This window comes from Chrysochloris asiatica, unplaced genomic scaffold (assembly GCF_000296735.1).
Source record: "Chrysochloris asiatica unplaced genomic scaffold, ChrAsi1.0 scaffold00010, whole genome shotgun sequence".
Taxonomy (NCBI): Eukaryota; Metazoa; Chordata; class Mammalia; order Afrosoricida; family Chrysochloridae; genus Chrysochloris; species Chrysochloris asiatica.
In genome coordinates, this window is record NW_006408528.1 from 15764694 (window position 1) to 15791715 (window position 27022).

At 38.5% G+C, this 27022-nt stretch overlaps 1 protein-coding gene across 1 annotated transcript in view; it reads left to right on the forward strand.

Annotated features, from left to right (window-relative positions):
• Positions 1 to 14375: 14375 nt before the first annotated feature.
• The window catches only part of LRRD1 (leucine-rich repeats and death domain containing 1), a 20890-nt gene continuing 8243 nt past the window's right edge, over positions 14376 to 27022 (forward strand). Inside the window, 4 exon segments of the mRNA XM_006834304.1 lie at positions 14376 to 16313; positions 17559 to 17757; positions 25605 to 25766; positions 26655 to 26772. Coding sequence (XP_006834367.1) covers positions 14376 to 16313; positions 17559 to 17757; positions 25605 to 25766; positions 26655 to 26772 — 2417 coding nt within the window.

A 27022-nucleotide genomic window follows, 5' to 3' on the forward strand; every position in this document is an offset into this window, starting at 1 on the left:
TATAACTTTTGGTGTAACTGTGTTTTCTTTTTAAAATGTACTGAAAGTCATATGATGTGAATAAAGAAAATGAATTTTCTACACTGAAGCCATGTGTCACTGTTACTTGTTACCTTTTTTATGTTCAGTAAACATCTTGTGGTTCAAACGGACCTTGTGGTCTTGTGATTTCTCCCACAGAGCCACACCAGGACTCCAAACTGTTAGTAGGGGAGGGAAAATAAAATGTGCTATCTAAGCATTGTTGTTGTTAAGTGCCGTTGACCCGGCACAGGATTTTCTAGGAGCAACTGGTGGGTTTGAATCACTGACCTTGTGGTTCGTAATCAGGTGCTAATCCTACAAGGTCACGTTAGAAATCCATCTAAGTATATAGTAAGGGACATTTGATCTAGTCAGAGAGTCCCAAGAGAGGCTTCCCTGAGAAAGTGATTCTTGAGCTGGCATATGCGTGGGAAGGAAGATGAGGTAAAATGTTTTACCCCTAAAAACAGACTTATAGAATTGATGAGGGGAATTATATTTTTCCTGTGTTGGGCTAAGAAGTAAATTCAAACAATTGTTTATCCAGATCATCTTGAATAAATTTCCACTGTAGAAATAAGATCAGACTAGCACATGATAGGAGTCCTGATGTGGCACTGTAGGATAATGCACTAGACCACAGGGTCAGTTTGAATTGCAAGATCTGCGGTTCAAACTCACCAGCCGCTCCTTAGACCCCTATATAGGGTCGCTGTGAGTCAGTAATGACTCGATGGCACTTGACAGCAACAGCACATGATAAATCTCCTGGAACAAGAAAAACTTAGTAGATCCAGAGGGCGCGGAGGAAGGTCAAATCTCCACTGAGTAGTATCCAATCTGGGCAGGGCTCATGAAATGCAGACGGGTCTCTTGTGATACCATAGTGAATAATTGTTATCAGGACTGATTGTGAGGGTTGGAAATGTAAAGGTAGACGTTTTATAGCAAGGAGGGGAATGATTCACTTTTTGGTCTAGGAGCGGAGGTCCCTGGGACCATCAAGGGAGAAGAGCAGAGAACGGGACCCTACACAGAGAAGCAGTGATGCCTGAGATGGAGGCAGAGACGATGATGTGGAGAGATGGAGCAGCTGGGGACTTTAGACACAGAGAGGGAGAGGGGCTGTGGAGACACCAGAGATGGAGGCAGAGATGATGACATGGAGAGATGGAGCAGCTGGGGACTTTAGACCCAGAGAGGGAGAGCAGCTGGGAACTTTAGACCCAGAGAGGGAGAGGGGCTGTGGGCAGAGGGAGAGGGAGCAGGCTTGTAGGGTATACCCTTTGGTTGGTTGATGATGCATGGAGGGGATTGTAACCATGGCAATGAAACAATATATACTATACGATATACTATACGATAGGGTGAATGTAAAGGTAATGTTCTCCCATGTGAACTATCACATAATTCACAATAAAACATTAAAAAAAAAAACAAGACAAGAGGCTTAGAGAAATGAAAGATAGTTTTATTAGCATAGACATCCTTACAGAGAGGTAGGGACGGGGCATCTACCTTACAAAAGGAGAGGAGGTGGAGCCCTGAGTACAATTTGGCTTCTTTATATATTACTTTGCCATGGATTGAGTGCCCAGGTAACCAATCCGAGGAACTGGTCTCCATATAAATTTTCCTTGAATCCTGTTTTTCAGGTTTCAGCTTATCATCAATTAACTTTACTTCTCTTTCCAATAGTTTCCCCTCTTACCTACCCCTTTTAACAGTATTTTCTCTCACAAACAGTCTACTCTCTCCCACAACCCCCTTCTCTGAAACTCCTCATTGATGAGGTCGACTTGTTTCTTGCTGAGACTTGAAACTCCTTTCTTCCCCTGTTCTAACTAATAACCTGAGTAAATGAGGAGGACCTGGAAAAATACGTGACTCCACCAAAGTGAGCATACCATGTAAAAGTATTTAACCTCTATGTGTTCTGATCATTGGGGGGACACCAGAAAGACAACCTGCATGTGTCACTGTCAAAATCCCCGATGGTGTCACCTACTAATAAAACAACTCTTTTTCTCTTAACTGGGAGTTGATGGATTTGGTTCCCATGCTCCAGGCTATGAAACTTTAGTAGGGTAACAAGAAATAATAGAATGATTGGATGGGGTGCCATTTTAGAGAAGATGGTCAGGAAAGTAATAAAAAATACTGTGGTGCATGTACCTGACCTCTTTTAACCTCATGAAGAGGGGCAATCACCCTCAATAGCACCAGTTCGAGGCTGGGGTCAGACGCCATGCCTCCTGACTCTCCAACCTTTTAACCAATTCTTACTCGCTGCGTTTGATCATTCACTACATTGGCCACATATAATTCATATATGATTATGGAGTTTATTAGGGAGGTTGTGGTTAAGTGCCCTTGAGTGGGTTCCGACTCACAGCAACCCTGTAAAGCATTTCCAATGAGCAGCTGGTGAGCTTGAACTGCCAACCTTGCTGTTCAAACCGACCTTGCAGTCCAGCGCATTAACCCTCAGTGCCACACCAGGACTCCTGTTATCCAGATAACCGACTACAATACAAGATCAGGAGAGACTCAGCATATAGTTCTTAGGTAAGGACAGCCTCTTGGCCATGACCACAGGCAGATCACTCCTAGGCCCTTCACTTCTTGGCCCTCTGCCTCTTGGGTCTCCTGGACTGCCCAGCATCTGTCCAGCTCACGGAAATGTTACAAAGCTCTTTAGCTCACCAGCAAATGCCCAAAGGCAAAGGCACCCCACTCGGTCAGAAACTCCTGCCCAAAATCATTCAGCTCTCTTGCTGCCTGCACCACAAAGTTCCTTGCTCATAGACTGCCAATCTCCTGGTTCTGTTACAGTGAATACCAACTCCATCTCTCGCCCTCTTACTGATTAAGACCAGTCAGGTGAGTCTGGGTTTCCACATGTGCAACGGCTTATTATAGAGAAGAGGCTTATGAGCAGAGACAGAGAGTGTTTAACACAACACTTAACCCAGTCTCCCCAAACAAAGACTTTTGCTGACATTTCAAAGGTTTTGGGATAGGGAAAAGACATCATGTTTATTCCAAGGGATAGGTGAGGATTTTCAGGAAATGGCTCCTGGAGTCCTGGTGTGGCGCTGTGGGTTAATGCGCTGGACTGCAAAGCCAGTTTGACTTACACTGTCTGTGGTTCAAGCTCACCAGTAGCTCCTTGGAAACCCTATACAGGGTCGCTATGGGTCAGAACTGACCCAATGACACTTAACAATAACATCTAGTCGGAACCGACTAGATGGCATTTAAAAACAACAACAACGTGCTAATTTGGTGCATGAGCAGGAATTTTTCAAGATGAATTCCACTGCAAAGACCTCTGGTAGGAGTAGACAAAACTTATTCTGGGATGTCAAACATGTATGCCCAGGCACTAGGTAAACTAGTCTGATCTCAAAAATTTCTCACAAGTAAAAGTAGAATACAGAATTTTTATGGGTGGTATTCTCAATGGCATGTCCCAGGATGTGGTTACTCAACTATGGCCCTGGGCATGTCCTGTACATCTTTACAATTGCCCAAGGAAGGGGGGGAGGGTGTAGGCCTCAACATTCCTCAAGACTCTGCTTACAACATCTCAACAATGAGTGGCTCCTGTTGAATCCTGATTTCTAGGCCTCTTTGTCCCCTCATCTCACCCCCCCCTTGAGAGATTTCACACTCAGAACTCTTTATGGAAATATGGACAGAGGTGTTTTTCTTCTGTCATTTCTTGAATTAGCTTGGTCATATTTCCTATCTGAAAGTGTTGAAATAATATCCTTTAAAAATCCAAATAAAGTCAGTTTGAACTCTCTCAAAAAGAAAAACTTACTGAAGGAACCACATTTAATAAGGTTTTAAATCACCAAAATGTACCCTAGTAGGAGTCCCGGTGTGGCGCTGCAGGACCACAAGTTTGGTTTGAACCTTAAGGTCAGTGATTGAAACTTAACCAGTCTACTCCTCAGAAACCCTATAGGGGGCCACTATGAGTTAGAACCAACTCAATAGCACTTAACAACAGAATTAGACTTGTTAGATATGCTTAAAATAGAACTGATAGCAGTTAAAGTTGTTGACCAAACAGTAGAATTGCATCAGTATAATTACTTTTCATCCTGTGAAATTCATTTGCAAAAATTACAGTTAGAAAAATTTAATATGTGTAAAAATGATTAATAATTATTTGCTTATAATTTACATAGAAAAGATACTTGCAATGAAAATAAATTCAGTAAAATAAAAATACTCAGGAAAACATTTGGTTTGCTATGCAATGTGAAACGCTGATGAAATTAAATTGGTTTGAGTGTATGCAAGAAAATACTTTAGAAACAAAATCTATATTATGGTCAGATTCTCATTCAGTGTTTCTGTTCTTAAACAATGTCAGATATGACTGTAGGGTCATGTTTGTTATTCGGACAATGAGTGGTAGATAATCAGACTTAAAAAGAACCTAAAGCAGAGAAGGAGCAAGCCCTGGAGATTCTAAAAGAGGGCCAGACTGCTTGAAGGAAGAAATATTTTTCAGACACCCTAAGGTCTCGGAGAGAAAACCAGTTTCAGTGCATTATAAGCAAATAATCTGAGAAGCTGGGTTCTATGAAGAAAAACATGGCATCAGGATTGGAGGAAGACTCATTCACAACCTGCGATATGCAGATGATACAACCTTGCTTGCTGAATGTGAAAAGGACTTAAAACATTTACTGATGAAGATCAAAGAGCACAGCCTTCGATATGGATTACATCTCATTGTAACGAAAACAAAAATCCTCACCACTGGACCAATAAACAACATTCTTACCAATGGAGAAAAGATTGAAGTTGTCAAGGACTTCATTCTTCTTGACGGAAGCAGCAGTCAAGAGATCAAACTACATATTGCATTAGGCAAATCTGTTGCACAAGACCTTTTTAAGGTGTTGAAGAGCAAAGATATCAGCTTGAGGACTAAGGTGCGCCTGACCCAAGCCATGGTGTTTTCAATAACCTCATATGATGCCTTTGAGTTATAGTGTTGGAGGAGAATATTGAAAGTGCTATGGGCTCCCAAAATAACCAATAGATCTGTTTTGAAAGAAATTCAGCTAGAGTGCTCCTTGGAGGCCAAGATGGCCAAACTTCATCTCTGGCCATATTGTCATACTTTGGACATATTGTCAGGAGGGACCAGTCGCTGGAGAAGGGTATCATGTTTGGTAAGGTGGAGGGTCAGAGAAAAAGAGGAAGACCCCTAACTAGATGGATTGGCCAAGTAGCAGCATCGATGGACTCAAGTATGGCAACAGTAGTGAGGTTGGCCCAGGATTGGGCAGTGTTTCATTCTGCTGTGTATAAGGTCCCTATGAGTTTGTCCCGACTCGATGGCACCTAACAACAACAACAACTACATTCAATAATAAAAATCAATAATTTCATAAGACAAAGACTTATATATTTTGATTGTTACTGAAAATTGGTTCAATCTGACAAAAGTAATCTGAAAAACCCGTTTACTCCATTCAACCTGATGTTCTGCATTGAAGATAGCCTAAGGAGGAGCACACCAACCCCCACTTTCTCACTTGTGAACTTCATGTGTACAAGTTTCCCTACTTGCTTAGGGAGTAAACTATACGAGAATAAGTCAACAAATATTGCCACTAGGGTTACATTCAGACATGCACGGTTTTCTTCTAACCAAAATGTGTTTCAACATGTCTCTGCAATCAGTTGATGATTGCAGACAAATTCAGTGATATAACTGTCTTAGTCTCCTTAGGGTGCCTTCAAAAAGAAAAAGTCCTTTTTTGTGCCATGAAAAAAATGATTTTTGCTGTCAAGGCTAATTTCAATATTTTGACAAAACTCAAGTGGACACCTTCCCATATCCTTGAAGCTTTGCAACAACCTTACAGGAGTTCTGCTTCACATAAAACAAGTTTTTAATTGGCTCGAGTGTTTTAAGGATGATCAGGAAGACCTCAGATGAATTCAAGGCAGAAAGGTCAGCTCAAGTTATAGTAACTGTTTTTGTGATTATGAAGGTGTCATCTTCATAGATTTTTCTCAAGGGACACAGAACCATCACAGCAACTTATTAGGAGCACACTTTATGGGAAAGAGGATTTCACTGGAAAATCTTATCCTATCTACCCTACAGCACTTATCTTTCTTCTTCAGACATCTTGTTCCCAAAGTTCAAAAGACATTTCAAAGGATCACAATTTGAATCCCTCGAGGATGTCCCAGCTGCTGTTTTGACATGGTATAAATTTAAGAGGGCAAAGTTTTTCGAAGAAAGGGTAGAGAGCTGGAAACACCACTTTCAGAAGTGTATAGACCTAGGAGGATATGTCCAGAAATCATAGCTTCACATTTTGATATTTTTGCTTAATAATTAGTTTCTATAATTTTGCAGCAATATATTTTGACTTACCTTCATCATCATGTGTGCTATAATTCAACGAGGGGGGAGGGGAGTTCCCTAATATGATGTTTTGGTGTGGCACTGTAGGATAAGCACTGGACTGCTAATCAAAAGGTCAACAGTTCAAGTCACTCCTCGGAAACCCTATACAGGGTCACTATGAGTCAAAACCGACTCAACTGCACTGAACAGCAATAATGTTGAGTTGTTTCTGACTCTTAGGGACTCTATATAGGGTTTCTGAGAAGTAGCTACTGGGTTTGAACCACTGACCTTTTGGTTAGCAGTCCTTTCCGTTCAAACCAACTTTGTGATCAAGTGCTTATCCTACAGTGCAATGTTGTTGTTGTTATTAAGTCGAGTAGGTTCTGACTCATAGCGACCCTGTATAGGGTTTCTGAAGAGTACCTGGTGAGCTTGAACCACCGAACTTGCAGTTCAAACCGACATTGCAGTCCAGTGCATTAACCCGCATGGGCACTGTGTAATAATAGTCTGATAAAAATGAAACAAAATTATATAGTTAAAAATAATATATATCCTAGGCATTTTTTTTTTAAGTGTCCTAGGGGTATACCAAATGCTGTATTACAGAATAATGTAATTATGTCATCAACTCTTAATTATATAAACAAATGAAGGAAGCAATAATACAGATAATATGGATAATCATTTGTTGACTTTTGGAATCCGTTATGTGATACTTTAATAACTGATATTACTTTTTGTTTGCATTTACTGAATATATGCCAGTAGGACAGTGAAAAAGAAAGAATGTAAGGTGATAAATTACCTGCAGATAGAAAAATGGATAAACATTTTTACTTAAATTGTATACTGTTTCCTTTATGGATATTTGCTTTCAATTAATGTTAAATTTTTATATGCATGATGATAAGTTTGTACACATAGCCAATTGGAAGAAGAAACACCAGTTGGATTTTTCATTTTTTTAAACCAATTCATTAACAACCAACTGTACTTAGTTAAAAGTTGGATTTTAACTATTATTATATGAACTTTTGCTTACTTGTAAGTTTTTATCAGGTATTTATATAATGTTCATACATCATTTCATGCTATATAGCTGTTTAAAAGCAGGGTTTTTGTAAGTGCAATAGTAACAATTTTCCTAATTCTTGGTCATAATCAGTCAATCAAATGAATGTTACATTAGATCATTTCACATGTACATTACTGTCTACATTGAGGAAAAGATAGAGCAGTATAAATTTTCAAGATGGGTTAATTACCATGACAAATTATTCTTAAAACTTAATTTATATAATTTTCAAGCTATGAATAAAATTTGAGATAATTCTTAAGTAAAGATAATCCCAGTCTACTTTTGAATGTAGAGTTTAAATTATAAATCAGAAATTTATAATTCAAACTCTTTAAAAGAACTACAACTGTATTCCAAATATATTACTTTGGTCTTTGGACTATGTTGTTGTTAAGTGCCGTCGAGTTGATTCTAACCCATAGTGACCCTGTATAGGGTTTCCAACCCATAGTGACCCTGTATAGGGTTTCCAACCCTATACAGGGTCACTATGGGTTGGAATCGATTCATAGGAGCAGTCGGTGAGCTTGAACCACCAACCTTGCAGTTCAAATGACTTTGCAATCTGACGCATTAGCCCACAGCACCATACTTTGTACTATAGCAGCCCTGTATAGGGTTTCCGAGGCTGTAGATTTTTGTAGGAGCAGAAAGCTTCAACTATATTAAATTTGGTAAGTATTTTCCTGTGTGTTATGCAAATGAGGTTAAGTATACCAAGGGAGAGCTTTTAAGTGCCCCTGATTTAAAAAAAAAAGGCTTCTAGAACACGAGCAAGTTAAAATATATTTCCAATTAGTCTGTTCCAAGTTCTGTTTTTAGGTGAACTCATCAGGCAAATGACAATGTGCAAATCCAGTTCACAAAATAGCAGACTAAAATGCTATGCATGTGGGATGATTGTAGAAAAGGGAGCTTTGCTGCTTTTCATAAATTCTATTGTTTAACCTTATGCATTATTCAACTTTACACTGAAATTTGCTGCTAATGGTGGTGAGGGGTTACACACTAGAGCAATTTGAAAATACTGGGTATGGAAAAGAGCGCTGGGGAAACCTGGGGGCTGGTTGGGCCTGTTAAGGGAAAGATTTCTTATCCTGATAAGATATCATCCTCACAAGACAAAGACTCTTCAAGGCAGCAGCAGCTAGCCCTAAAACAAGCAGCCCCCCTACTTCCAACATAGGCCCGGTACCTGCCTTTCAAATATTACTCATTAAGTGTAATAACACAATGGAGATGTCCTATCAAACTAGCATGTGAAGAGACTTTTAACTATCACCTGTAAATGCAAATATGTGTTCTTATTTCTACTTTTCATCAAAAGAAATGAAGGCATTTCCATTTGACCTAGCTTGGATGGCTAGCTGACCAGAACTCGACCAGATGAAGATAAAGATGCTTGATACTGTGAGCAAGTGTAAATTGCTACAGTTTGACAAACTGGACCTTTGCTTATGGATACAGTTGCTCAAAATTCCCACCAGAATGGAAAGATTCTTCATCTCAACCCACAAGCTTGTTTCCTCAGTGCACTGGTGGTGGTGGTGGTTGTGTGCTCTGCTGTCGGTTCTGACTCTTAGCAACCCTGTATATGGTTTCTGAGGCTGTAAATCTTTCTGGAAGCAGAAAGCCTCATCTTTCTCCCATGGAAATGGCTGACAGCCTGACTTGTAACCACTATACTACCAGAGTTGTCTGCAGTGGGTTGATAGGGATGGGCAATTTGGACATTGGCTATCAAAAATGGGAGGCTATATGGAGCGGCTAGAAGAACAGAAGATACTTCTTGAAAGAAAGACCGACAGGAAAAATACAAAACAATAACGGCAGTCTGCCTGATTACTACAAGAACAAGCAAATTGCTCGCCCAGGAGACATCAAGGCAAGTGGTCGGGTCCCCTCAGGGCAAACCCCCTTCTAAGACTAAAACTCAATGAGAATACATGCTCTGATTGGTGACCATGTTGGTCACCGATAAAGGGAAGTGAGGGAAAAACAGCAATGAAGCTGCGAGCTAAGCCCGACAATGTTCAATAGACTCCTGTTAACCCGGGTGGAGATCTGGTTGACCAGCAATGTGGTAAGACCTGGGGACTCTTGGAACACAAAGGACTAGAGTGGAAAGTGAAGCATCCAGCTGATAAGAGAGTACATCTGCATAAGAATACCCACACTTGCAGATAATACCCACTTGACCTGGCTTCTATGACTGAATGATCAGAGCTCAACCCAAAGAAGAAAAAAGAGGAAAAAAAGAGTAATCTTATACAATTTGATGAACTTGATCTATACCTATTGATGCAGTAGCTCAAAAGAGGGAACAAATCTTTACAACGAGGATCATTCCCACCCCCTCCATACCCAGAGCAGACAAAGATAGGCAACTTGGAGATTGGCTACCGAAAATGGGGGGTGGGGGGCTACAAAGGCAAGAAGTGACTGGCTTACAAGCTTTTAAGAGGGAGCCTAGATCCAGAGGGCGCAGAGGAAGTTAGAATCTCCACTAAGTAGTATCCAATCTGTCTGGTAGGGGCTGATGAAAGGAGATGGGGATAGGTCTCTTGTGGTACAATAGTGAATAATTGTTATCAGGACTGACTGGGAGGGTTGGAAATGTAAAGGTAGATGTTATGTAGCAAAAGGAGGGAAGTGATGGACTTTGCAGTCCAGGAGTCCTAGGACCATCAAGGGAGAAGAGCGGAGTGTGAGACCCTACCCAGAGAAACAGTGGCACCAGAGATGGAGGCAGAGACGATGACGTGGAGAAATGGAGCGGCTGGGGAGTCTAGACCCAGAGAGGGAGATGGGCTGTGTGCTGACAACCGGGGGTCAGGCTTGCAGGGTATACCCTTTGGTTGGTTGATGATGCATGGAGGGGGTTGTAACCATGGCAATGAAATTATATACAATAGGATGAATGTAAAGCTAATGTTCTCCCATGTAAGCTCTCACGTAACTCACAATAAAACATTAAACAAAAGAGAGAGAGAAAGAGATGAGGATAAGAGTCTTTGGATTCAATAGTGGGTAATTGTTATCATGACTAATTGTGACTGTCACAGTTGTAAAAGTAGATGTTTTGTAACAAAAATGGGGGAGTAGTTAATCTTATAGTCCAGAAACAGAGGAGCCTAGGACCATTAAGGGAGAAGAGCACAATCACAATGCGGGACTTTATCCAGAGAAGCAGCGACACCAGAGATGGAGGCAGAGATGGGGACATGGAGAGGGGGAGCGGCTGAGGACTTGATTCATGGGAAGAAAGGGATTAAGAGATAGTAGCCAGGAGGATATGCCCTTTGGTGGTATAAATTATTATATATGCCTGAGTGTTTAAAAAAAAAACAAAAAGAGCTGAAGTGAATAGAGAGAAATACTGTTAACTGATGATACATGGAGGGGATTATAATCACTGCAATGAAACAAGTTGTATGATTTGTTGAGTGTAAAACTGATGATCTACCCTGTAAAGTTTCAGTCAATCCACAATAAAAACTTAAAACTAAAAAAAAAAAAAGGAGACTATAAAGGCATGAGGAGTCCTGGTGTAGTGCTATGGGTTAATGCTCTGGACTGCAAGGTTGATTTGAATCACATTGTTGGCAGTTCAAGCTCACCAGCCGCTTCTCAGAAACCCTATACAGGGTCACTATGGGTTGGAACCAATGCAACAGCACTTAACAACAACAAAGGCACAAAGTACCTGGCTTACAAGCTTTCATGAAATGTGTTTAGTTTTAGAATAATGAGGGTAAGGTAGAATCCCCACTGAATAGTTTTCCTCTTTTCCAGATGGATCTGGTGAAAGAGGATGGGGGACGGGGGACGATATCATTTTATGACTCAATCGTGAGCAATTGTTAGCAGGATTAATGGTGATTGTCACAACTATAAGTGTAGATGTGTAACTAAAAGAGGGTGTAGTTAATCTTTCATTTCAGAAACAGAGGGTGCCAGGACCATCAAGAAGGAAGTGTTTGAGTGGAACATGAAATCCTACCTAGAAAAAACCGTGACAGCAGAGACAGTGGCAGAGACGATGGTATGGAGACAGAGAACAGCTGTGGACTCTAGGCCCATGGGTGCGAAAGGCTGTGGACCTGCAGGAGGAGGCTGGCTTGCAGAATGTGCTCTTAGGACATATAAATGAATATATATTTTTGTTTTGTATGTGTACATCAAATATTTTTGCTTTGTTCATTTGTGAAATATAAGATGGAAAAGGGAAGCTACGGGGAGGAAGTGGGGTAACTGTTGTTGCTGGGAGGGGATTGTGATCATTGAGATGAAACAAAAGTGTATTATTTGTTGAATGTTTGAAACAAAAAGTGAATCATTTGTTGAAGCTGATGATTTTGTCTTTTAACCTTAACTCAATTCACAATAAAAAGTAAATAAATATATATTAGAGATTCTTGTTTTATTACCCAGTAGAAGGATATTGACCAGTTTGTATTTGATTTATAATCTTATTCCAGAACCCTGCACCACTGACCCTGAGGGGGCTTCAAAAAGTGAATAGAAAATGGAATGAAAAGATCATTGAATTTTTCCATGAACTTTTTGACGACCCTTTGTGTATGTTTCTAGTGTCTTCTTTTGAATTAGCTTTGTCGTCTTGCTGAACGGTTCTCTAGTCAACGAGTTAAATAAATCTTTAATATGTGTTTACACATCACAGGAAAAAGAAGGAAATGCAAGCGGTACTTTAGAGTAATTTCACTGATACCTCCTCCCACTGCCACTGAGTTCATTCTAACTCATAATAACCCTATACAAGGTTCCCGAGACTATAAATTTTTGGTTAGCAGCCCAATGCCTAACCCACAGCATAACCAGGACTCCTTAAGTTGAAACATTTCAACAGTAGGAAAATTCATGTCCGTTTACTCAATTATGCTATATTCTAGATTTTGTTGTTAAATGCCGTCGAGTCGGTTCCGACCCATAGCGAGGGTTTCCAAGGAGCGACTGGTGAGCTTGAACCACCAACCTTACAGTTCAAACTGACTTTGCAGTCTAGCGCATTAACCCACAGCGCCACAGTCAAGAAAATCCTTTTGTAATTTCTACTTTCCCTTTCTGATAGCGCTATATTTTACAAATATTACATATTTTTCTGATAAATATCGTGTTCGGTTATGCTACTGAATTGAGACTACATTAGTCTATCCGTAGCTTTGACTTTTCCAACTGAGTTTGAAAGATTATGTCTATAAGACTGGGAAGGGTACGTTCCAATCCGTCTGCTTCTACACTCACTCCCACCCAATACCCTTCCCAGGAGTTGCTAGGGCAGATACAGCTCCAAAACTTCAGATCCCGCTTGCCTCCGGAAATCACTTCCGCGAGATGAGTCATTTGGATAGTCCAGTGCTGTCGTCCACTTTCACCCAGTTCGTGGTTTGGAGTCTAGTTGTCTATCCCAGTAGCTGTCTATCCTGGCTTCTGTTGTTGTTGTTAAGTGCCATCGAGTCGGTTCCGACCCATAGCGACCCTGTACAGGGTTTCCGAGGGTATAAATCTTTATGGGAATAGAAAGCCTCATCTTTCTCCCACGGAGCGGCTGGTAGTTTCGAACCGCTGACCTTAAGGTTCGCAGCCGATTCGTAACCACACTGACCAGTTAAAGCAGGACTACTGGAGGACCACGAGAAAAGTAAAACCTTCCTCCGCTCATTGTAATGCTCAAGCCGGGGACTCAGACGCACTGAGCACGCGACGATAGGCGGCTGCCCCTCCTCTAAATAATGACTTAAGTCTTCAAGCCTTTCCCTCTGGGACCCCAGTGTGACTAAGGGCTAGCTCACAAACGCGCGAGCCCCAGGCCTGGAGATGGATGCTCCGCGCGCGCCCCCTGTCGGTCCCGCGAACGGAGAGCGCCACCGCCAAGAGGCCCAGGTGATGCGAAGCGCAGACTTCAGGGCCTTCTGAGCCAAGACCAGTTCTCTCATTCTCCCACTTCTGCCTTCTGGTGGTGCAGTGGTTAAAGCACTCCGCCGCCAACCCAAAAGTCCCTTGAAGGAGAAGAATGTGGTAGTCAGCTTCCCTAAGGATTGTTGTTGTTGGTAAGTGCCATAGCGACCCTGTATAGGGTTTCCGAGGAGCAGCTGGTGAGCTTGAACCGCAGACTTTGCAGTTCAAACAGCTTTGCAGTCTGGCGCATTAACCCACAGAGCCACACCAGGACTCCATACATTATGACAGCTAGTACTATGTTGAGATATTCTGTATGACTCAGTACATGTTCAATGTTTATAAATGTTCTGAAATTATGCAATTCTACAAAGTTCACATGTTAAAGGCATTCTTTAGATGTGGCACGTTCATGCCACTGTTTTCCAAAAATGTGCTGAGTTAGCTCATTTACTGATGTCTCATCTCCAAGTTTCTTTGATCTTTGTTATTCTTAGTCATCATTTTAATGTGATCCCAAGTGTATAGGCAATGCTGTTGTTAAGTGCCATTGAGTCAGTTCCAACTCATTGCAACCCTGGATAGTGTTTCCGAGGAGCAGCTTGTGAGTTTGAACTGCCGACCTTGTAGTCCAAGGCATTACCCTGCTGTACCACACCAGGACTACAGGCATAAGTGCATGCAAGCAATAAACTATTTGTAACTAGGAATCAAATATAAAATTAGTTGGCTAATTTTAAATGTATCATTTATTAAATTATTCCTTACACAGTAAGATATTACCTCATATACTATAGTCTATATATTAACATTCATTTTAAATTTTGACATCTTCATTATATCTCCTCTTTTAATGTCAACATTTTTTATAGGTTCAGAGGGGGAAAAAATTAACCACGAAAATTATAATCAAGTTGGAGTGTTGTACTTGTATAAAACATATCATAAAATCAGATGTCTGAAAACGAGGATACTTCAGAAGAGTTAGAGGATGTCCCTGGTCAATTTAGAAAAGAATCCAGATCACAGCCAAGGGAAGAGCTTGAATTTACCAAAGAAGCATCACATTCATCAAATGAAACTTCTGAGAATATGGATGAAGAGCCTTCCAGCCAGATTTTTGAAACACCTCCTAGAAAGGATACACTAGAGTCCACAACTTCCTTTGAAAGTATATCTAAGATAAATGAAGAACTAAAGGAAAAACCTCAATTTTCTGAAACAAGTACTAGAGATGCCAGCTCAGAGTCAAAACCAGAAAATATACCAAGTCCATCACCATCAATAACTGAAACGACTGAAGAATCTCTGACTTTCTATAATTACCTAGCTCTTAACACATTAGTAGAAAGTAGTACAAATGCCCCCAAAGAAAATCAGAAAGAACTCGACTTAAGTTCAGATGACTTTGTAGTTAACCTTGAGGCCAGAGGTTTACAAGAATTCCCTAAGGACATTGTAAAAGTCAAATATGTGAAATATCTATATTTAGACAAGAACAAAATAAAAACGTTTCAAGTAGACTCAAGTGATCTGTTAGGACTTGAAATTTTATCCTTGAAAGAAAATGAAATAGTATCACTTCCTTCTGAAATTTATTTACTTCCTAATTTAAGGATATTAAATGTCAGTCATAACCAAATATCACATATCCCTAAAGAAATATCACATCTTGGGAATATCAGGCAACTCTCTTCTAATAACAATTATATTGAGAGTTTTCCTCCTGGCTTAGAAAATCTTGGAAACTTGGAAATTTTCAATTTGGCTAAAAATAAGTTAAGACACATACCAGAAACTCTATCTAATTTGAAAAATTTGAGGATTCTCAATCTGGAATGTAATCAGTTAACAATATTTCCTAAAGCACTATGCTTTCTTCCAAAGTTAATTTCACTAAACCTTAATGGAAACCTGATAAGCAGTTTGCCAAAAGAAATTAGGGAGCTTAAGAGTTTAGAAAGTCTTTCACTTGATCACAATAAACTTACATTTTTGGCTGTGGAAATGTTTCTATTGTTCAAAATAAAAGAACTGCAATTGGCTGACAATAAATTGGAAGTTATTTCACACAAAGTTGGGAATTTCAAGGAACTTAGGATTCTCACATTGGATAAAAATTTATTGACAGATATATCAGAGAATATTTCCCACTGTGTAATGTTGGAATGTCTTAGTCTTAATGATAATAAATTAACAGAACTTCCCAAGAATATTCACAAGCTTAAAAATTTAAGGAAACTCCATGTAAACAGAAATAGTATGCTGGAAATAACTGAAGATATCGCACATCTTAATAATATATACAGCCTCCAATTTTCAGGAAATAAAATCACAAATGTTCCCATTGAAATAAAAAACTGCAGAAAAATAACTAAAGTGAATTTGAACTATAACAAAATAAGCTATTTTCCTGTGGGACTTTGTGCTTTGGATTCTCTTTATCATTTGTATTTTAATGGCAATTATATTTCAGAAATACCTGTGGATATGTCTTTCAGTAAACAATTGCTTCACTTAGAGTTTAATGAAAACAGACTTCTCATATTTTCTGAGCACCTTTGTTCTCTTGTTAGTCTTGAGTATCTGGATCTTGGTAGAAATCAAATAAAGAAAATTCCATCACTTATTTCCAATATGACATCACTCCATGTGCTTATTTTATGCCACAATAAATTTGAAACTTTCCCTATAGAATTGTGTGCTTTAGAAAATTTGCAAGAGCTTGACCTTTCAGAAAATCAAATACAGATAATTCCTTCAGAGATCTGTAATTTAAAGAGAATCCAGAAATTAAACTTCTCAAGCAATCAATTTGCATATTTTCCTATTGAATTATGTCACCTTCAATCCCTGGAAGGGCTGAATATAAGTCAGGAGAAAGGGAGGAAGGTAAGAGACTATCATGTTGGGCTTTTAGAGGAAGGAGGGATTGGAAGGGATTTCAGTCTAAGCTGTAAAGTGTGTGTGTGTGTTTTAATTTATCTGGAATATTTTATTTTTTAAAGGATAGACTTATTTTCTAAATATGGGTTACAAATACACTTCTCAACACAAAAGTTTTATAGGAAAATGTTTCACTAAATGAAATGTCAAGTGATTAAAGCTACCGATTTTGTCATTAAAAAAAATTTCCAGTTTAATTTTTTAAGGAGTTTTAAAGTTATAAATTTGGAAAATAGAGGTTAAAAAACAAAACAAACAAAAAAACACGTACCACAAGCATACCACGGTAATATAGCAATTGTTTGTATGCTGGTAAAACTTCTTCCTAGTCTTTTTTTTGTCTGGTATACAAACTGGGCTGCTAACCACAAGGTCAGTCAGTGGTTTGAGTCCAAAAGCCACAGGAGAACTAAATCTTCTAGTTCATTCATAGAATTGCCTTTATTTCAAAAAAGTTCACTTGTAATGAACTTATTTTCTCAGATTACACATAGTTCTTCACTTTATCAAACTGTTTTAATCCCTGCTATTTTGTAACCCTTTTTGTAGTGGGGACTTTTATTTGAAACCATATTGCCAAACAATGTGATTCCTTTTAAAGGGCTTCATTGAGCATTTACTCAAAGTGCATCCTGTTTAGGAGCACATAACAAAAAGTTTAAAACATGAAACATGTCATTTAAAAATCCAAGGAAACCATAAGGAACTAATAAATACCAATGTTGTTGTTGTGAAGTGCTGTTGAGTGGGTTCCAATCCATAGCAACTCTGTATAGGGTTTCCAAGGAGTGACTGTCCCTAATTAATGAGTGTAGGAATGAATAAAAGGATCAAATGTGGGACAGAACAGTTTGGAAAGAATTCAGGGAGGAGATGAAACCAAAACATGGTCAGATTTGGAGAGAGAAGCAGCAGGAGGTAAGGAAGAAGGAATGAGGTGGTGGTAGTGAACACTAGTGCTGGGCAATTGAAGAAAGTAGATGAGCAGAAGATGGGTTGAATTGGTAGCAACTGGGCAGTTACTTGGATGTTATAATTGTATAACATTATATAAAACTGTATAACACAGATTTTAGAGAGGAGGGGCGTGACTAAGAAACTGGCACAGTGAAAATATCTCCTTTCTAAGATAAAAACATTTTAGTCCTCTAAACCATTACTAAAAGTATAATTATTTAATCTTTATTACAGTTAACAGGACTTCCAGAAGAACTGCCTAGGATGATTCAACTTAAAGAACTTGATGTCTCAAATAATGCAATCAGAGAGATTCCCAGGAATATAGGGGAATTGAGAAGTTTGGTTAGCTTAAATGCATGCAACAATCAAATAAGTTATCTGCCACCATCTTTTTTACTTTTAAGTGACCTCCAGAAACTGAACTTGAGTGGTGAGTGTGGAACATAATAAGCATAATCAATAAGCAGTGTATTAGTGTTCAGATGGTGAATTTTGCTGGTAAGACACCGAATAGCACTGAACACAATGCATCAGTACCCATCTGACAATATCTACAGTACAGAAAATGAGAACAAAGCGTAAGCACAGTTCCTGCCCTGAAAGAGTACATAATCCAACTGGGGAGACCAACACATTTTCATTTCCATCTTCTTCACCTAAATCTGGAGTCCTGGTGTAGTGGTGAATACGCTGGATTGCACGGTCAGTTTGAAATGCAAGGTTGACAGTTCAAGCTCACCAGCTCCTCCTTGGAAACTCTATACAGGGTTGCTATGGGTCGGAACTGACTCAATGGCACTTAACAACAACAACCTATATCTAGGCATTCTGTGATTCTTCCCTTTCTGAAGCTGACCTCACCCTTCTCTCTGTACAAACCTAGGGAACTTCAAGTCTGCATTTTCTCTGCGTTCCTTTCTTTGCTTGTTCCCGTAATCCCACTTCCATACACTACAATAAGCCAATACTGTATACGTAGTATTTTTTAAAGTAAGCCACCCACTCAAGCGATATCAGAAAAGATTTCCCAAAGCACAACTAGATTGCTATTTTTCTTAATATTTTGCTGTGAAATATTTCTAAATTACAGGAAAACCAGAAAATAACAAATGTATCTACTTCCAGATATAAATAGTCTTAGCATTTTGATAGCTACTTGAGATATTTCTATAAGAAATAATACAGAGTTGAAATTTCTTTTGGACCACGTTTTAGCCCAAACTAGAAGTAATCACTAAACTGGAATTGTATATATTTTTTCCATTCATATTTTACACATCATACATGAGTGTATACATAAAAATGCAGTATTATTTTGAGTTTTTAAAGTTTTGTGAAATTGTATCATACTCTGAATCATTCTATAATTAGTGTTTTTACTTGTTATATTTGAAGATTAATCCACAATAATATATACATGGACCTAGTTTAGTTTAAATGCTATATAATATTCAATTATATGGTTAAAAATTAATTCATTATCCTGTTGATGGACAATTACACCTACTCCTCACTTATCAGCCATCTCACTATGTGACATTTTGCATTTATGACAATAGTAAAAAAAATCTACTATCTGACTATTCTGTGCATTAACAACATACATCTGGCAGTAATGAACACCACCATGCAAGGTGAGAGTAAAGCTGGCTGTAATAAGGGTCAACTTAGCTGGACCATCATTCTCAAAGTGAAATATAAATAAAAAGTATAATTGGAAAAGGAGGAAAAACTGTCTCTGATAGCAGACAGATTGTCTAGGTAGAAAACATTTTGCTGAATGAGTGCCAGAACTGTAGCCTCAAGTGTACCTGAAAATAAAAGCAGAATTTTGCATGGAAATTTTCAGCAAATGGAATCAAGATCCTAAAACATTTTTTGGAAGAATTGTATTAGGATGTGAAGCATGGCTTTACCAGTATGATTCTGAAAACAAAACACAATCAAATAAATGGCTACCCAGAGATGAAAGTGTTCCAGTCAAATCAAAAGTGGATTGGTCAAGAGTAAAAGCTCATGGCAGTAGTTAAGGGGAATGCTCAAGGCATTTTGTTTATTGACTTTCTAGGGAGGCAAAGAACAGTAACATTTGCTTATTAAGAAAGAGTGTTGTGAGAAAGTTAGCCAGTGTTAGCAGAGAAATGCCTGAAAAAGCTTTACCAGAGAGCCCATCTCTGGCGCATTTCTCTCACCAAACCAGGGCAATTGTGTTTTGATGGGACATCACTAAGCAGCCACTGTACAGCCTTGGTTTGGCTCCTTCTAATTTCTTTTCATTTCCTAATCTTAACAAATCTTTTTAGAGCATTCTTTTTTTTTTTTCGGTTAATAATGTAAAAAAGACTGCATTGATACACTTAAGTTCCCAGGATCCTCAGTTCTTTAGGGATGGACTAAATGGCTAGTATCCTCACTTATAAAAGTGCCTTGAACTTGATGGAGTTTATGTTGAGAAATGAAGTTTGTATTTATTTATTTATTTTAATTCTTAATTCATTTTTTTCCATGAACTTTTTGAAGTCCCCTCATGTATGGTCAACTGTTTTGTTTGTTCTTAAACCAATGTTCCAAGGCAATTCAATGGAGAATGAATACTTTTTCCACAAATGGTGGTGGAAAAACTGATCTCCACATATTTTTTAATAAGGGGACAAAGAACTTGTATCCATATGGCACATCATATAAAAATTCAGCGCAAATGAATCCCTGACCAAAGGTAAAACATATGTATATATAAACTTGAGAAAAGCATAGAAGAAAATCTATGTAATCCATGGTCTAGAAACAAAAAATGATTCAAAAATCGGATTTCATCAAAATTAGAAACTTCTATTCGGGCTGCGAACCTGAAGGTCAGCAGTTTGAAACTACCAGCCGCTCCGCGGGAGAAAGATGAGGGTTTTTTTTTTTTTACAGCCTTGGAAACCCTGTACAGGGTCGCTATGGGTCGGAACCGACTCAACGGCACTTAACAACAACAACAATTCTTCAAAAGGCGCTGTTAAGAGAGTGAAAAGAAAAGCCATAGAGTGGGAGAAAATATTTGCTGAAAATAAAACAAAAAAACCCTAACTTTTCAAAGTCCAATAGCAGATATATTTAGCCACTGCAAGACATAGTGCAGCAGTCGTACCAGCATCTCCTGAGACTGCGTCATGTCGTAACCCTGACCCAAAGAGTATCCTTTCTTTTACCCCACTAGTTGGAGTAAGTTACTGAGCGTTCGGCCAACCACAGTGCAAAGGTCTCTGCCAGATGGGGTGAGAGAAGCGCTAGGGTGCATCACTGGAGTAGAGGGCAGCCACGCCTGCATCCCCTCTCTGAGCCTCAACCATACGGAGGCGCCAAAACTAGCAAGTTCAAAAGAAAACTAGGAATTGGGAGAGAAGAAACCTGGCTACCTAGAGTAAAGAAAGCGAGAAATACTACAGTAACGGTTGAAGGAGCTGCAAAGTGGGAATGACGCCTCTTTATTGCTGGGTCCAGGTCTGTATGATCCTGGGGAATGTGCTTTGGAGGAAAGGGTTGATTCCGACTCATAGTGACCCTGTGTAGGGGTTGCAAGAACGGCTGTGGGTTTGAAGTGCTGGCCTTTCAGTTACCAGTCCTGTAGTTAGCCTACTGCACCACACCAGGGGAGGCACAACAGAAGAGGTAAATTTCAGAGTGCTGAAGAAAGGGAACTTTCTCCTTTAAGAGTCCCATTCGTTTATTTCTGCCCCTCAGAAGTATCAGATTGGACGAGCAGGGCAATGTTTTATTGGAATTATAATGTTGGAATTGTAAACCTGGAAGAATTTTAACCGAATTTGTGATTATTATTCCTTTGCCCTCTTCCCCCTACCATCATCCAATCATCTTTTTTCCCTCCTCCACCTCCCATAAAGAGGTACCTAATGCCAACTAGAAACTAAAGAATTAAAATTCTTCATTTTTATTTCTTTAAGAGAGAATGAGTAGCTGCTGGTAAGAAGCTTCCTTTTAAGACTAGCTGTGTTTCTTATAAGCCTTGGACTTGTCCCAGGCATTAAACCGAAGGGTATTTTAGGCATATCCTTAAAATTCCATACTCTGACAGGTCCATCTAAGCAGTTTTAAATTAGAACGAGAAACTCATCAACCCTAGGCTTGATATAGAAAAATGTTGATTGGAATAATAAACAGAAACTTCCATTTATTTTGAATTAGAGACTCTTCCCTCATTCTCCTTTGTTCTGCACCAAAAATGTGCATTATTTCTATTTCTCTCAAAAATGTTACTGCTAAGCGATTTGATTTGGAGCATAGTCTTTAAAGATAAATTTACAAAGCAGAAGTAAGTAGATTACGTTGTTGTTGTTAAGTGCCATGGAGTCAGTACTGATTCATAATAACCCTGTATAGGGTTTCCAAGGAGCAGCTGGTGAGCTTGAACCACCGACCTTGCGGTTCAAACCTACCTTGCAGTCCAGTGCGTTAACCCACAGCACCATACTAGAACTCCAGATTATATGTTATAGTATATAATATTGTAGTTTATGTTGATTAGTGGCAGTAGTGTTTTATTATAAATACTTCTGAGAACCAAGATTATGCCATCATTTCTGTTTTGAGGGAAAGAAGGAATCAGTATTGCAGAACAGTATGTTAGACTGCCAGATCTGTGTGAGACCTAATGGAGAGAGATCAGTCAAAGATATATGTTTATTTGGCTGATCAATAAAGATGTTTCAGCTGAAGGAAATGTTAGTACTAATCTGGGTGAATTTGAATAAGGTATTTTTTGTTGAAGATAGTAATTAATAGATATATAAGCGAAAGTAGAAACAGGGAACATAGTTATGCTGGGAGGAGTGATACTTTTAACAACAAAAGAAATGTTACTTGAACATAGAGGTTGATGTAGCTGCAAAACATTAATACAGAATTGAAGTTATTTGCAGAGAAGTAGCTAAATTTATAAACTTAAATGTAGAATCTGCAGGGCAGCCATTAGGTATTGATGTGTTTTCTTCAGGATATATATTTTAGAAGTGTGTTCAGTGACTTTTTAGGATTATTTACCACTGATTTTAAATAACTACTGATACACATTTAACTAGCATCAAATTAATCAACATTTCAAACTGGAGATGCTCATTATGAGTATTGTTGTGAAGTGCCTTCGGTGGGTTCATATAACCCTGTATGAGGAGCAGCTGATGGGTTTTGGCCAAGAACATTTTGGTTAGCAGTCCAGTGCTTACCTTGCAGCACATATAACTAAATTAGTTTTGACTATTTTTTACCACTATGTTTATCTTAGCCATGAAATGTTTTTACAAAGTACTCATTAAGCTTTTTCAGTAAAACCTTTATAACTGTAGAAAATCAACAACGAAGATAACAAAAACAAAAAAGTAAAACAATTCAAAAAAAAATTTGAAGAAATTTTGAATAGATACATTACAAAAAATGTAAATTGATGGCAAATTAGCATAAGAAAATATAAATATATTCTGTATCACTAGTCATTGGTGGTGGTGGTTATGTGTCGTAGAGTCGGTTCCGACTCATAGCGACCCTGTATAGGGTTTCTGAGGCTGTAAATCTTTACAGGAGCAGAAAGCCTCATCTTTCTCCTATGGAACAGCTGGTAGTTTCAAACTGCTGACCTTGTGTTTGCAGCCCAATTTGTAACCACTAAGCTACCAGAGCTCCCAAAGAAAGATTGCCAAAAACTGGAAAAACCCCAAATATACTTAACCTAGAGAATGAATAAGCTATGGTATAGGTCTATAATAGAATGTTTCTCACTAGTACAAAGAAGCAAATGCTTTCTACAACACCATGGATGAATCTCAGATGCTTTATGTGAAGTAAAAGAAGCTAGACCCCAAAGACTGTACTGTGTAATTCCACTTATGTGACATTCTGGCAAAAGTAAAACTATAATGGTAGAAAATAGGTTAGTTGTTCATAGGAACTGAGATGGGGGGCAGTTCACTACAAAGGGGAACCAGAGAATTCTTGCGAGGTGATGGAATTTTTATATTTTGAGTTTTGATGGTAATAGCATGACTATGTGTTTATCAAAACTTGAGAAGAGAGCACTAAAAAGGATGAATTTTACCATATACAAACTATACCTTTAAGATAACAGTTTTGAGGAAAAAGGGACATTAAAATATATATATATAGGAAAATAGACAAATCATACCAGTTCCAAAAATGTCACTTAAGTATGTGAAGAAATTAAAGATCTTTACAAAATGCTGCAGTCTGACTTGAACAAGCACACAATCAAGATGCATTAATACTACTGGGGATTGAAATGCAGAAGTTGGCAATGGAGAAAGGTCAGTTGGAAAATATGGCCATGGTGATTAAAAATGACACTGGAAATCACATAAAAGAATTCTTCAAGACAACAACTTTCTCATTGGAAAGTTACTCAACAATACAATGACTATATACTTGGACCTCACCAGATGGAATATGCAGGAATCAAACTGACCACATCTGTGGAAAAGATAATAGATAAACTCAATATCGTAGAGTCAGGACACCGTCAGGGTCCAACTGAAGAACACACAGTTAATTGCTCTGATGCATACAAATTGAAGCTGAAGATAATTGAAACAAGTTTACATGAGCCAATGTACCATCTTGAATGTATCCCACCTGAATTTTAGAGAGCATCTCAAGAATAGATTAGATGTAAATACTTCAGAAGAATGAAGACCAGAAGAATTGTGGTACAATATTAAGGACATCATACATGAAGAAAGCAAAAGACCATTAAAAAGACAGGAAAAAAGAGAAAAGGAAGAGACTCTGAAACTTGCTCTTGTACCCAAATAGCTAAAGCAATTGGAAGAAATGAAGTAAAAGAGCTGAACAGAAGATTTCAAAGGGTAGTCTGAGAAGGCAATGGTTAAATATCATAATGAAATGTGTCAAAGCCTGTAGTTAAAAAACCACACTTTGCATTTCTCATGCTGAAAGAACTGAAGAAAAATGTCTGAATATAAAGTCTATTTAAAAATTACTTCCATGCCTATTTTGTAGAATCCTTTGATGTATGTATAAGAGGAAAATCTCCTGTTCATGTTGCTGTTGTTGTTAAGTGCTGTCGAGTCAATTCCGACCCATAGTGACCCTATATAGGGTTTCCGAGAGGAGTAGCCGGTGAGCTTGAACTGCCAACCTTGCAGTTTAAACGGCTATGCAGTCTGGCACATTAATCCACAGAGCCACACCAGGACTCCCTTTAAACAGAAAACAACCACAACTCTATTTCTCTATCTCCTCCTTTTTGTACAGCAAAAAGAACTTGGGATTCTCTTGTACTTTCCAATAAGACATAGTTGTTGTTAGGTACCATCGAGTCAGTACTGACTCACAGCGACCCTACGCATAACAGAACAAAACACTACCTGGTCCTGAGTCAACCTCACAATAGTTGTTACATTTAAGCCCATTTCTGCCGCCACTGTGCCAATCCATCTTGTTGGGTGTCTTCCTTTTTTACCTCCGACCTTCCACTTTACCAAACATGATATCCTTTTCCAGGGACTGGTCCCTCCAGATAATATATCTGGAATATGAGAGATGAAGTTTAGCCATCTTGGCTTCCAAGGAGCATTCTAGCTGTACTTCCTCCAACACAGATTGGTTTGTTCTTTTAGCAGTCCATAGTACTTTTTATATTTTCCTCTAACACCATAACCTAAATGCATCAATTCTTCTACGGTCTTCTTTATTCACTGCCCAACTTTCACATGCATATGAAGTTATTGAAAATACTATGGCTTGGGTCAGGTGCACCTTAGTCCTTAAACTGACATCTTTGCTCTTGAACACTTTAAAGAGGTCTTGTGCAACAGATTTGCCTAATGTATACGTGGTTTGATTTCTTGACTGCTGCTTCCATGAGTATTTATGGTTGATTTGAGCAAAATGAAGTCTTTGACAACTTCGATCTTTTCTCCATTTAATGGATGCTGTTTATTGGTCCATTGGTGAGGATTTTTACTTTCTTTACAGTGAGGTGCAACCCATACTGAAGGCTGTGGTTTCTAATCTTCAAGTCCTCTTTGCCTTCAGCAAGCAAGGTTGTATCATTTCCATATTGTAGATTGTTAATGAATCTTCCTCCAATTCTGATACCACATTTTCCTCATATAATCCAGCTTCTCGGATTATATGTTCAGCATAAAGATTGAATAAATAGATGCCTCATTAATAGTTATATTTGTTGCTCTAGTTTTCTTTTGTAAAAAGGTATAATTCAACTACATATATTTTTTCTACTAGGAAATAATCTGACAGCTCTGCCTATTGGTATCGATAATCTTTTTGCACTGAAGGACATAAATTTTGATGACAACCCCTTGCTGAGACCTCCAATGGAAATCTGTAAAGGAAAACAGCTGTATACCATTGTACGCTATCTACAGAGGTCCGAAGAGAGAGATGGTAGGTGATGAATGAGTGTTGACGTCTCACACATCATTTCTAGTATTATCTGTATACAAAAGATAATTTGTTTTAATGAGAAGCTTTCACCCTGGAAGAGATACATACTATTTATAATTTTCCCTTTCCTGAAGGTTAGAAGTTTATTTTGAAAATTCAGATTATTTAATGTGGGACCATACAAACTGGGCCATTGAAAACATGCAAGTCTGAATGAAGGCGTGAGCTACTTCCTACCCATTGGTTCAGTGGTCTTCGATGGGTTTTTCATCATGGTTAGGGCCATTGTCAGAGAATTCACACACTGATTATTCTGATTGTCTTACTATATGTGGTTGTTCTACAAAACATACGTGTATTTAACCTTGAATAAAATCCACATATACCAGTTAGTTTTTGATACACTATGACCACTTGTCTGAAACCTTTGGATAGCTTCATCCCTCTGTCCTTGATCATTCTTAGAGCAGGGCCGCTTCTTTAGATGTCTGTTCATTGAGTTCATTAGATACTGGTTTTTCCAAGTCTTTCAAAGTGAAACTTCACAGTCCAATTCTTTTTTATGAATTGCATTGGAAACAACTCAATGGCACACAACCACCACATTTTTTACGGTTGTTGTTAAATGCCGTAGAGTTGGTGGTGACCCATAGCGACCCCATATAGGGTTTCCGAGAAGCAGCTGGTAAGCTTGAACCTCGAACCTTGTGGTTCAAACTGACTTTGCACTCCAGTCCGTTAACCCACCGTGCTACACCAGGACTCCATATGTTTGACAGAAGCACAAAAAATGTAATCTGTAAACTAAGAAAACTAGATATAATATTAACTCAAAATGTATATTTTTCAAAGGAGATGGTTTAAATTTTCTTTTTTGCTCATTTGTAGAGAAAATCTTAGAGAAAATCTTCACAATAGTTGCCAGCCACATTAATGAAACACATTTTGAATTTTTGCGTCAAAAACTAAACCTGGCAAACTCAGAAACCAACAGGTATGTATGAATGTCGCATAAATTTATTCTCATATTCTGATTCATATTCTATTGTTATTCCAGTTAGTAAAACATTCATATTAATATGGACTCAAATTTCTATAGAATTAATTAACTGTAATTAATTGTATATTTGAGACCCTTTTAAAAGGCCTTATATCATAGTAGTTAGGAACCAAGGGGTCAGAAGACAGACTGCTTAACTTTAAATCCCAGCAAGTTTGGGCAAGACCCTTAACTTTTTTTTTTTTTTTTTTTTTAA